Genomic DNA, 13,357 nt, shown 5'->3' with positions numbered 1-13,357 from the left:
CATGTTGTAAGTAATATGAATTGATATAAAACCTTTCCATCACATGTTTTAGACCTAATTTTGGAACTTGTATTTAGAATTTATATAATGCAATGAAAAGTTGCTCCATGTATATTCATTTTATAAAATAATTTGTTCATGTTTCTTTACAGAAATGTTATGAACAGAAGCAATACAAAAACGGCCTCAAGTTTTGCAAGATGATTCTTTCGAATCCAAAATTTGCTGAACATGGAGGTATTGTCTCATCTGTGAGAGACTGCTTTGGGGAAGTCTAACTCCAAAATCAGACAGACAGGATTCCTAAACAGTGAAAGAAGAATACTTTCCAGATTCCATGGCCTGGTGGTTCTGCATTAGATAGTATAAATGTTGAACATTTTTGGTTATGCCTCATAGCAGTTTTACTCTAGGTTACTTCTGTTATACTTAGGTATATGTGCACTCTTTACTTTTAGATGAGAAATGGTTGATTGATCTATTGGGGAACAGTTGGAGTATATACCAGTATCTTTATAGACCTGATTTCTTCTGTTACTTTGAATAGAACTTAAGGTTATACTTTGATTTCCTATATATAAAATTAGAACTATATTTGCAGTCCAGAGGTAATATGAAGATACAGTAAAATGCATTTTTTTCTTTGGGAGTTTTTTTTTTAATGTATCTGCTGAGCTTTATATATAAATATGATGCCACTGATTTACCATTAGATTGTTTATCTTGAGTTGTTTTTCTAGCACTGGTGTTAATAAGTCTCTATTTGCTTGTTTCATCTTTTTTCATCAATAACCAATGTTTGTTAAAAGGATGGATCAGGTTAGACATGCAAAGAATAGTCTGGTAGCAGAGCAAGGCTAATTGGGGTCTCTGAATATTAGACTTGGGTAATTTTTGAGACCATCTTAATTGGGGAAATATGCTGACCTTGCTTAGCTTTCTAATAATGTGTAGGAAATGGAAAGGAGTATTCATTTCATAGAATTTTAGAAATTTAAAGCTTGTTTTTAAGCTTTTTAGCTATGGAACCCTTATTCAGCTGGAAACTGGTGGGGAACTTCATTATGTAAAAACAGATAAAAGACGTTTGGTATAGCGGCCTGCACTGCCGGGCCACCATGTTCTGCAAGACAGACTCCACAGAGATCATTTTGAAAATCATTGTTTCCCTTGTGGATTATTTGGAGAATTATTTAATTTTAAACCATCTTTCATTAACTACCTTAAACATATTCTTGGGTTGCCACTCCCATAGTCCAGTATTGTACTCTTGAAATGCAAACTGATGTTAGTTAGCCTACCTAGAATTAGTTGGAATAAACTTGATGCCAGTCAAGTTCCAATATTGAGTCAGGTGATTTTTAAATTGCGTACATTTCTTTGTTAAGGTGGGTTGAGTGTTTTTGTGGGGTACATATCAGATTATTTGGATCTTGATTAGAGTTGATCTCAGGTGAAATCCGTGGGCTGCTGCTGTAGATGTAACGCGAGGACTCAGGTGCCTGCTGGGTTCCCTTTTTCGTTAGAATAATCTCAGCCCCATTTATAGAGCCTTCTAAAGGGCAGAGAGCATTTTAGCAACTCAGTGCCAGCCTAAGAAATTTCAGGAAAGAACTCGGCCTAAGCTTTAAGCAAATACTTAAATGTAGTTTTACTTTTTGTATTTGGAGAGAAGTTCTTCCAGCTATGAGATTAAAAAAATGAATAATATAAGCATTGGCAGATCTCAAATATTGAAATAGTCCTAAGAGAATAATTTGAATCTTTCATGTGTAAATAGAGGTTAAAAATATTTTTCAGAGACTTTGGCTATGAAAGGATTAACATTGAACTGTTTAGGAAAAAAAGAAGAAGCGTATGAATTTGTTCGTAAAGGTCTTCGTAATGATGTCAAGAGTCATGTCTGTATCCTTTTGCACTGGTTGAATAATTTAATTTTATTTATGTATTTCCATTTACTAGTTTTTTTCCTAATTCAAATAATAAAGGCTTTACTATGAAAAAATTCAAACCTATATAGAAGAGAGAATTTAATGAACTTTATGTACCCATTACTCATCTTCAGTGATTTTCGCATTTTGTAATGTTAGTTTCGTCTGTTCCCTACCTCTTGGTGGTTTGGTTTACTGGAGTATTTTAAAAAGAATCCTTATACAGTATGTATTTACTTCAGTTGTGCTTAGTGTGAGAGAAAAGTAACTTTAGTAATTATATGTGACTTGAAACCTATTTTTTTCTACACATCTGTAAATTGAGTGGCACTTTCCTACTATTGCAAATAATTGCTTACCTGTGTATAGTAAAATCTGTGTTCCTTAAGCTTTCTTTTAGAAATTTTAGCAGAAAAATTCAGAAGAAACTTGTTTTAAAACAGATTTTATTTAGTATTAAATATTACATTGGTTCTTCAGCTTGGTTTCATTTGGACGGGGACATAGCTGTTACTTCACTGGGTACTTATATTTGTCTGTTTCTCTGGCTAGTATCCCAGTTTGTAAAACAACAAAAATACTTTTTAAGGATGGGTCATTGAAATTGATTTTCATTTCTGTTTTTCCTATTTATATGTTTATTCACAACCTTTTTGCATATTGCCCTTGTATCTTAATTTTTAAAATTTAATTCATCTAGCTATTGGCCAGTACTGAACATCAGTAGTCTTGGTAGTGTTTTCACATATTTAGCTTAGGATTCTCTCAAAATACTAAATACTCATTTCATTATCTCAGTGCTTACCCCAGTGAAGAGAGAGGGCGTGTAAGTATGATAGTTTCTTTTGGATCCAAGGTTAAGACTTTAATTTATGATTAATAATTTTTGCGGTCTTTAATGTCACTAGTGAATTAACTGATAGTTACATGTTGTATTAGAATTAATTGAATATAAACTTGTTTTAAAAGATAACTGCAATTTTTTTTATATATTCTCTTTTAATACTTAGTGATTAAGAATAAGTGACTGTTGAAGTGCTGGGGTAAGAAAGTGAGAGGATGAGGGTAGGGCATGTGAAGAATTTTTACTGAGAATTTTTTAAGATTACTTAAAGAAATATTAAGGAAAATTTCAAACGTGCAAAAATAGAATAGAATAATGAACCTCCATGTACATATCACCTAGCTTCAGTAATTTAACAGTTGTCAGTCAAGGCTGATTTGGTTTCATCTTTTACCACCCCCTCACTCTCCCCCTCCCTCTGACCCCAGATCATTCTGAAGTAAATAATAGACAAAATACCATTTCGTTAAGGTAAGCTTTATATTAGATATGCAGCATAGTATGTTCTAGTATCTGTGAATGTCTCTATTTCCTTAACTTGATAGGTTGGCATGTATATGGACTCTTGCAGCGTTCTCATAAGAAATATGATGAAGCTATTAAGTGTTACCGAAATGCTCTCAAATTAGATAAAGATAATCTGCAAATTTTGAGAGATCTTTCTCTGTTGCAGATCCAAATGAGAGACCTTGAAGGTTACCGAGTAAGTACTTTAGTCTTATGTACATACTTTTATAATAGATAACAATTTAGAAGCATATGAATTCAGAATGAGATGAATGTAAACCGAGATCGTGTAGGTTTGATTGTTGATTATAGTCTGTAGTAGAAGGAGAGTCACGTGGGCGCTTCTGCGCAGTAGCTGTGGAACTGTACACTTGATCCTCAAAAAAGGATAGCTGTTTATTCATTTAAAGCTTTTTTTTTTTTTTTTTGAGGAAGACTGTCCTTGAGCTAACATCTGTGCCCATCTTCCTCTACTTTGTATGTGGGACACCTGCCATAGCATGGCTTGATGAGTGGTGCGTGTGTAGGTCTGTGCCCGAGATCCGAACTGGTGCACCAAAAGGCTGCCAAAGCGGAGCACGTGAACTTAACCGCTGCGCCACCGGGCTGGCTTCATTTAATGGTTTTTTAAAAACTAGAATATCTCCTATGTACAAATGCTGTGCTAGATTCTTTGAGGGTTGGCATTTACAAATTTGGTAAATGGAGATTTTACAGTTGAAATCTAAATGTAGAGATTAATTAGCTTTCTTTATTATGGGTTAGTAAATATAAAATAATGTGAGAAGGATTGCTACAAGTCTATCTTTCTGTGGTCCAGACCTCTTCAGACTGGCATCTTCAACTCTGCTGGGTATCTCCATGTGCTTACTCCACTTAGTATCCTAAATTCAGTGCTTTGAAAATGGAATTCTCTCTCTTATGTGAAGGAGGCCACCACCTCTTAACAGTTCTCTTTAAGTAAACTGTCTTTCATTTACTTTTGCCCTTCTACTGCCATGTAAGTTCTTATACCCTTTGCCTAGATTTTTGCACAAGTTTCGGGGGTTCTGATCAGCTTAATAATGGCACCATTCTTCAAGGTTGTGCGGTTTTTCTTCAGCAGGGCTTAGCAGTCTGGGTGCGCTGGGAGATGAAATCAGTTATCTTTAGAAATGAGGCAAAGAAATTAAGAACATTGGCAAGAGAGTGGTTGCTAAGAGGGATAGTGAAGTAAATGAAGATAAAAGAGCTGGCGGTTAGAAGGACCCAAGAAACTAGAGGTGCTGCTGGGTGTCTACAAACAAGGGTACGAATGCCAATGAGTGAGAGTATTGGTAGCATAGGCGCTGTGGCCAGAGAGTGAGATATCTGAATATATGATTTCTGGGTGGCAGTAAAGTCTAGGATGTGGTTGTGGGAGTGCGTCTCTGAAGTGGGCTGAAGATCATTAAAGTGAGGAAATTTTGGATCTAAGAAGATAGGTTGTTGGAGGGGCACGCCACAGTGTTACTTTTGCCCAGGATAATGGCAGGATTTGGCAGGGAGAAGAAAACCAACCCAGACTTTAATGAAGGAGAAGAGTGACAGAGAAGCAACACTGCAAATAAGGGATGAGAGCGATATAGCTTAATGTCATATACCCAAAAGGAACCAGACGCTTACACATGAATGTAGAGGAGTGGTACTAGGTTCTTCTGTCAAAGATATCTTTTTTAAAAAAGATCCGATCATGTTATTCCTCATGGCTTATACTGTGGCTGGACTCGCTTGGCACCGGTTCTGCAACAGTCGCAGAAGCTAAACAGTGCACTTTGGAAACTTCATTGCAGCTGGTGTTCTTCTGAGACCCTGTTCCTCTAAGCAGTTGCACTCGTCTGAAACTCAGAGGCAGATTTGAACTATGAGGACGTGGGACTGTGTAGGGAGCTTGGATTTCTGGTAGTGACGGTATCTTGATTCTTCTGGGGCAGCCATGGTGGAATTTCTGGTGTTTTCTCCCTAATGTCATGGATACTGAGCTGCGTTAGAGTGGCAGCAGTGATGGTTCTGCTAGAAAAGTCCAGTCAGATGTTGGAGTGTTTCCCCTGGCTGTGTCCACCCTGTCTTTGGGGCCTATTATACAATGTAAATACATTGTAATTCCATATGATAATTTTATAAGCAGCAAAATTTAGTTTAATGAAAAGCTATCTTAGTCTCTTTTCTAAGATGTTTGGTTACTAAAAGAAATTCTCGTTCTATAAAGGTAATTTTACAAGGCAGCCCAAAAGCATGGGCCCCAAGGACGGCTTTTCAGTGACAGCCTTACAGTGAACATTATAGGCAGGGTATGCCAGAACTTAATTAATTTAGATAAGGAAGATAAAAAAATACTTCCATTTTATTCTGGAACTGATATTTGTTCATTGAATTCATTAGAATGGAATTAAAGGTATTAAATCATTTTCCTAAAATTCTGTGATAAAATATAAATATTTTAGAGAAAGTTAAAAAAGTAAAAAAAATAATTTTTTTTTTTTTTTTTTAAGGAGACAAGGTATCAGCTTCTTCAGTTGCGCCCAACACAACGTGCCTCCTGGATTGGATATGCTATTGCATATCATTTACTGAAAGATTATGATATGGCACTAAAACTATTGGAAGAATTTAGACAAACTCAGCAAGTAAGAACTTCATTTTAACATTTTCTTCTACCTTCACAAACTAAAATATTTGACTTCAGTATTGCGCCTGCCCCCAAATATGAATTAAAGTCTTTGAGATTTATGGAAAAACTTGAAGAAATTTAGAAATAATTAGAAAAAGTTAAAACATAGAGTTGTTAATACAAAATAAATAATATGAAAAGTTTTGTATTCTACAATTTCAACAATATTCAAATAAATAAAGAAAGAAAAGGATTTGTAAAAGTGAAAATAGTTTTGTTACTATGAGAATTGTTTCTCTCATATATATTTATTTTTATATATTTGCTAAATGTTTTCATGTATATGTAAAATAGAAAAATACAAAAATATACTGTCATAAGAGAAATTAAATAGATGTTAACATTTCACCATAATTGCTTCAGATTTTCCTTTTTAAAGAAATAAATTGTTACAGAAATAACTAGTCCTCCTATGTGCTCCCTAGAGGTGGTCACTATTCTGAAACTGATGTGGATCATTCGTAGGCATGTTTACATTGTGTGTAAGTCCATAAGAGTTACAAATGATTATTTTCTGTATTTAAAAATTTACGTGAATGATACACAGTTTTTTTATTTCAACATTTCTTGAGGTATATCTATGTTGATTCGTGTAGGGCTCGTTTATCCATTTTTAACTGCTGTTTGGTGTTCCATTATATAAAGAAACCATAGTTATCCATTCCACTTTATCTAAACAGTGCTGCAGTGAATATTGTCTGCTGTTTCATTAGCCAAATTTGTGAGTTTCTCTTCACTGTACCCCTAAAACTGGAATTGCGGAGTTAAAAAGCTCTGTGTGTCTTCAGCTTTGCTAAGTGTTAGATCATCATTCTCTGAACTGCCTATACTAATTTATACGCCCACTAGCAAGGTTTTACAGTTAGTTCCCCGCATCCTTGCTGGTACTTATCGTCAGCTTTCTTAGTTTTTCCAGTCTTCTGGATGTGAAGTTTATCTCATTTTTCCTTTAATTTGTGTCTCCTTGATTATTAGTGAGGTTAAGGGATATTGGGATAAGAGATATTGTCTGTGGTTTTGTTTTCTTTTAATGTCTGTCTGGACTCATGGGATGAGTTGGGAAGTGTTCCCTCCTGTTTTTGGGAAGAGTTTGTAAAGGATGCTATTAATTTTTCTGTAAACATTTGGTGGCATTCACCTGTGATAGCATATAGTTGTGGGTTTTTCTTTATGGGAAGTTTATTAATTACTAATTTATTTTCTACCTGCTGTTGATCTATTCAGAGTTTCTCTTTCTTCTGGAGTCAGCTCCAGTAGCTTGTGTTTTTTAGGAATTAGTCCATTTCATCTAGGTTATCTAATTTGCTGGCATGTAACTTTTGGTAATAGTTCCTTATAATCTTTTTTTCCATAGAGTCTGTGATAATGTCCCTCCTTTTATTCCTGATTTCAGTGGTCTTCTTTCTTTCTTTCTTGGTCATTCTAGTTAAAGGTTTGTCAATTTTGTTGATCTTTTCAAAGAACCAAGTTGTAGTTTTGTTAATTTTCTCTGTGGGTGTGTTGGGGTGTGCCTTCAGCACTCAGCCAGGCAGTTTACAGCTCTGCTTTAGCTTTTACCTCCTTTGTGTGCAGAGTCTCAAGGTCAGTAAGAGGTGAGAATTTAGGGCTTTCACAGGTCTCTCCTGAGCATGTGCATAGCTCTCCGGGTGCATGTGGCTTTTCCAAGCCAGTGTCGACATCACATTTCTTCGCAGCTTTTGTGTTAAGACTTTTGTTTAGTCTCCTGACCCCTATAGCCGTTATCCATTGAGTCAGGCACTGTAAAGATAAAACGCTTGCCTGAGGTAATCTCTGTGGACAGACACCTTTGGCCTCCCCCTCCCCGCAAGGCTTTTTGCTCTGGGCAAGCTCTGGGTTAGCATTGTATGTAGAGATCTTATAGGGAACCACCAGATAGGTCAGTTAATTACAGGCTTTGAAAGAGCGCCAGCTTCATTCTGTTCTCTCTGCTGACTGTCAAGCTGCTCTGGGAATACAAGCTTACTTTTCAAGGCTACTGTGTAACTGGAGAGATTAGATAGGACAGGACTAGGGCAAGTTAAAACTCCATTAAGCTCGCTGGTTTTACCAAGATCCAGCCATTTTTCTTCAATAAATGCTCCCTAGGTCCCTTTGGTTAGTTTTCAGAGTTCTCAAAATGTGATCCTGACAGTTTTTGCTGGTCCTTTCATTGCTTTTATTGAGAGGTGAATTTTTGGAGGTCTTTGCTCTGGCATCTGTGCTGACATCATCCTTTTTGTATCTTGACGAAAACCTTTTTCTTTTGACAGATTACTTTGAAAGCAAGGTATTGTTTAGAATGATAGCCAACCTCATTTTACCTGCTAGAGTGATAGACTTTTCTCTTTTCATTTATCAGGTAATTGTCAGTACAGAGTCCGTGTGATGACAGTCCTCTATGCTACCTCTCCATCCCTGCTTTGCTCTCCAGAGCCTCCTTCAGAGAAGACATATGGAAGAAGATAGTCCTCCATGTGTCTAAATAATGCACGTCCAACTTGTTTGCATGTGTTTTAGACATTCCCTCCCAATACTGAGGGTAGTATGTGTCTGTTAAGTCACCATACCATCTCTTCCTCCCTATTCTCCTGATAGAGTTATAACAATATTTTTAATTCTTTAAGTGTTATTGTTATAGCATTAGGGAACATATTTGCACGTTTGTGTCTTACACCAGCAACTATTTGCAGTATTTCTTTGCTCTACTTTGTAAGATGTGAGGATATTGAGGCCTCTATCCTTCATTTGTGCTCCTTTCCACTTTCTGTCTCCCAGTGTCTGTCATCTCTGATTTTATTTTGAGTCTGTTTTGTAACAGTAAATTCTTATCTTTGTCTATAGGTTGATTTTTTTAAAAAAATCTTTTTACTTTGAAATGGTTTGCTATTCACAAGAATTTGCAAAAATAGTATAGTTACCTTTCACCTAGTGCTCCCAAATGGTAATATATAACCATAGCACATTGTCAAAACTGGGAAATTGATGTTGGTACAATTATTAACTTAGGTGCAGACCTTATTTGGATTTCACCAGTTTTTCCATGGTGTATAGTTCTGTGAAATTTCATCGTGTGTGTGTAGATTTGAGCACGCAGCTCCACAGTCAGGATAGAGAACTGTTCATCACCACACGGGACTTGCTTGTGATACCCCTTAGTAGTTGCACCGCTCCCCTCACCCCCAGCAACACTACTCTGTCATCTGTCACTGTAATGGTGTTGCTTCGACTTTGTTATGTAAGTGGAATCATGCAGTATGTGACTTTTGTGATTGGCTTTTTTTCATGCATCGTGCCTTTAGATCCATCTAAGTTCTTGTGTGTATCAGTAGTTTGTTCTGTAGGTTGATTTTAAAGTTGAAAATCAATAGATCATGTTTATGTTACTATGTAAATATTATTCACTGAAGAGCTAATTTTAGTAATTTTCTTTTTTATACAGCTTTTAGATTTTCCTGGAATTTTAATTACTTTCTTTTTTTGTATACAATTTGAGTTTTTATCACAGCCTCAGGGTTTTTCTGTATTTTCATTATATTAAGTATTTTATCAAATTTTTTTTCCTGAACCCAGAAAAACCATAAAAAGTTTTATTCTTTACTGAAATTTATATTTTCTTCATTTACTTTATTTTCCTACAATATATCTTTTGGTATGTTTCTAAGAAAGGTTATGGGACATAAATTTCTGAGCCCCTGTATATATAACAATGTCCTTAATCTATCCTGACGCTTGTTAGTTTCGTTCTTACAGAATTCTAGGTAGAAAATCATTTTCCCATAGAACTCTGAAGCTATCTAGTATTGCTGAAAAGGGGTCTGAAATTTTTACCACAATGTGTCTAGGTATTGATCTTAATAATCATTGTATTGGGCACTTAGTGGGTCTTTTTAGCCAGAGAAATAGATTTTTGAGTTCTCAGCTTTATCCTAGATTGTTTCTTTCATCACTTCTTTTTTATTATTTTCTTTATTCTTAATATTAAAGTTTGTAACACTTATTAGTTTGACAGTGCTCTCCTAGATTATCCCTTTTTTCCTCCCTTTTGTCAACCTTTTTATTCATTTTACTCTACTTTCTATACGTTTCTTTGATTTTCTTCTTGTTTTTAAATTTTAGTTAAAAAATCGTACATTAAAATTGATCCTTTTTTGGCAAATAGTTCTCTGAATTTTAACACCTGTTGATTCGTGTAACTCCCACCACAACCACAATCAGGAACACATTTGCTTTTAATCCTTTCACTGAAGCTTTTATTTAGCAATCATGTTTTTAATTTTAAAAGATTTATTTTTTTCTTTCTTTTGTCTCTTTTTTTGTGGAGGAAGGGCTTCTCTTAGGGTTTTTTTTTTTTTTTTATTGAGTTAGTGATAGGTTACAATCCTGTGAAATTTCAGTTGTGCATTATTGTTTGTCAGTCGTGTTGTAGGTGCACCACTTCACCCTTTGTGCCCACCCCCCCACCCTACCTTTCCCCTGGTAGCCACTAATCTTGTTCTCTTTGTCTGCGTTTTTAAATTCCTCATATGAATGGAGTCATACAGAGATTGTCCTTCTCTATCTGGCTTATTTCACTTAACATAATTCCCTCAAGGTCCATCCATGTTGTTGCAAATGGGACGATTTTATTCTGTTTTACGGCTGAGTAGTATTCCATTGTGTATATATACCACATCTTCTTTATCCAGTCATCTGTTGATGGGCACTTAGGTTGCTTCCATGTCTTGGCTATTGTAAATAATGCTGCAGTGAACATTGGGGTGCATAGGATTTTAGGAATTGCTGACTTCAAGATCTTTGGGTAGATACCCAGTAGTGGGATAGCTGGGTCGTATGGTAGTTCTATTTTTAATTATTTGAGGAATCTCCATACTGTTTTCCATAGTGGCTGCACCAGTTTGCATTCCCACCAGCAGTGTATGAGGCTTCCTTTTTCTTTACAACCTCTCCAACATTTGTTACTATTAGTTTTAGATATTTTTGTCATTCTAATGGGTGTAAGGTGATATCTTAGTGTAGTTTTGATTTGCATTTCCCTGATGATCAGCGATGATGAACATCTTTTCATGTGGCTATTGGCCATCTGTATGTCTTGTTTGGAGAAATGTCTGTTCATGTCTCCAGCCCATTTTTTGATCGGGTTGTTTGATTTTTTGTTGTTGAGTTGTGTGAGTTCTTTATATATTATGGATATTAAGCCTTTGTCAGATATATGACTTGCAAATATTTTTTCCCAGTTAGGGGGTTGTTTTTTTGTTTCAATCTTGTTTTCATTTGCCTTGAAGAAGCTCTTTAGTCTGATGAAGTCCCATTTGTTTATTCTTTCTATTGTTTCCCTTCTCTGAGAAGACATGGTGTCGGAAAAGATCCTTTTAATACTGATGTCAAAGAGTGTACTGCCTACCTTTTCTTCTAGAAGCCTTATGGTTTCAGGTCTCACCTTTAGGTCTTTGATCCATTTTGAGTTTATTTTGGTGAATGGTGAGAAAGAATGGTCAATTGTCATTCTTTTACATGTGGCTTTCCAGTTTTCCCAGCACCATTTGTTGAAAAGACTTTCTTTTCTCCACTGTATGCCCTCAGCTCCTTTGTTGAAGATAAGCTGTCCATAGGTGTGTGGTTTTATTTCTGGGCTTTCAATTCTGTTCCATTGATCTGTGCACCTGTTGTACCAGTACCATGCTGTTTTGATTACTGTAGCTTTGTAGTATGTTTTGAAGTCAGGAATTGTGATGCCTCCCGTTTTGTTCTTTTTTCTCAGGATTGCTTTAGCAATTCAGGGTCTTTGTTGCCCCATGTGAATTTTAGGATTCTTTGTTCTAATTCTGTAAAGAATGTCATTGGGATTCTGATTGGGATAGCGTTGAATCTGTAGATTGCTTTAGGTAGAACGGACATTTTAACTATGTTTATTCTTCCAATCCATGTACATGGAATGTCTTTCCATCTCCTTATGTCGTCTTCCAATTCTCTCAGAAAGGCCTTGTAATTTTCATTGTATAGGTCTTTCACTTCCTTAGTTAAATTCACCCCAAGGTATTTTATTCTTTTTGTTGCTATTGTGAATGGTATTGTGTTCTTGAGTTCTTTTTCTGTTAGTTTGTTATTAGAATATAGAAATGCTAGTGATTTATGCAAATTGATTTTATACCCTGCAACTTTGCTGTAGTTGTTGATTACTTCTAAGAGTTTTCCAATGGATTCTTTGGGGTTTTCTATATATAAGATCATGTTGTCTGCAAACAGTGAGAGTTTCACTTCTTCCCTCCTATTTGGATTCCTTTTATTCCTTTTTCTTGCCTGATTGCTCTGGCCAGGACCTCCAGTACTGTGTTACATAAGAGTGGTGATAGAGGGCATCCTTGTCTCGTTCCTGATTTCAGGGGGATGGCGTTCAGTTTTTGCCCATTGAGTATGATGCTGGCTGTGGGTTTGTCATATATGGCCTTTATTATGTTGAGGTAGTTTCCTTCTATGCCCATTTTGTTCAGAGTTTTTATCATAAATGGCTGTTGGATCTTGTCAAATGCCTTCTCTGCATCTGTTGAGATGATCATGTGGTTTTTATTCCTCAGTTGGTTGATGTGGTATATCATGTTGATTGATTTTTTTTATTGAGATATAATTGACATAACATTGTGTAAGGTTGGGTACAACATGTTGGTTTGGTACATTTATATATTGCAGTATGATTACTAGAGGAGCGTTAACCAAAAACCTTTGTGATGTCATATAATTATCATTTCTTTCTTGTGTTAAGAACAATTAAGATCTAGTCTCTTAGCAACTGTGAAGTTTATAATATGATCTTGTTGACTATAATCACTGTGCTATGCTAGATCTCTGGAACTTTACTCATGACAATTTGTCTCCTTACATGGCATCTCCCCAGTTCCTCCACCCTCAGTTCCCGGTAACCACTGTTCTACTTTCTGTTTTTACAAGTTCAGCTTTGTTAGATTCTACATGTAAGTGATATCGTACAGTATTTGTCTTTCTCTGTCTGACTTATCTCACTTAGTGTAATGCCTTCAGGGTCTATCCATGTTATTGAAAATGTCAGGGTTTCCTTCTTTCTCATGGCTGAGTAATATTCCATAGTGTGTGTGTGTGTATCATATCTTGTTTGTCCATTAATCCATTGATGGACACGTAGGTTGTTTCCGTATCTTGGCTATTGTGAATAACACTGTAGTGAACATGAGTGTAGAGATATCTGTCTGTCTTTTTTTTCCTTAGCATCCAGTTCTCTGGGGCTATCTACTTTCTTTGGAGAAGAGCTCTTAACTCTTTGAGTGGGATACTGCCTAAGATAGAGGATATTTTAGACAAGGTTTTGGCTGTAGAGTTGATGGAAATGGGATGGGGGTCAGCCTTTCAATTAGTCCC

General features: G+C 35.9%; 1 protein-coding gene across 16 annotated transcripts in view; it reads left to right on the top strand.

Moving 5' to 3' along the window:
* The window catches only part of NAA16 (N-alpha-acetyltransferase 16, NatA auxiliary subunit), a 69,167-nt gene that overhangs the window by 4,079 nt on the left and 51,731 nt on the right, over positions 1–13,357 (top strand). For all 16 annotated transcript variants that reach the window (XR_011527884.1, XR_011527890.1, XR_011527888.1 and 13 more), the window contains exons 2-5: positions 153–237; positions 1,801–1,905; positions 3,321–3,478; positions 5,793–5,927. Coding sequence is in view for 8 of the 16 variants with exons in the window: in XM_070578412.1 (XP_070434513.1) it covers positions 153–237; positions 1,801–1,905; positions 3,321–3,478; positions 5,793–5,927 (483 nt within the window). In the remaining 8 variants the exon portion in view is untranslated. The remainder of the gene's footprint in view (positions 1–152; positions 238–1,800; positions 1,906–3,320; positions 3,479–5,792; positions 5,928–13,357) is intronic.

The sequence above is a fragment of the Equus przewalskii genome, chromosome 16 (assembly GCF_037783145.1).
Source record: "Equus przewalskii isolate Varuska chromosome 16, EquPr2, whole genome shotgun sequence".
Taxonomy (NCBI): Eukaryota; Metazoa; Chordata; class Mammalia; order Perissodactyla; family Equidae; genus Equus; species Equus przewalskii.
This window is presented reverse-complemented; position numbering and strand designations above follow the sequence as displayed.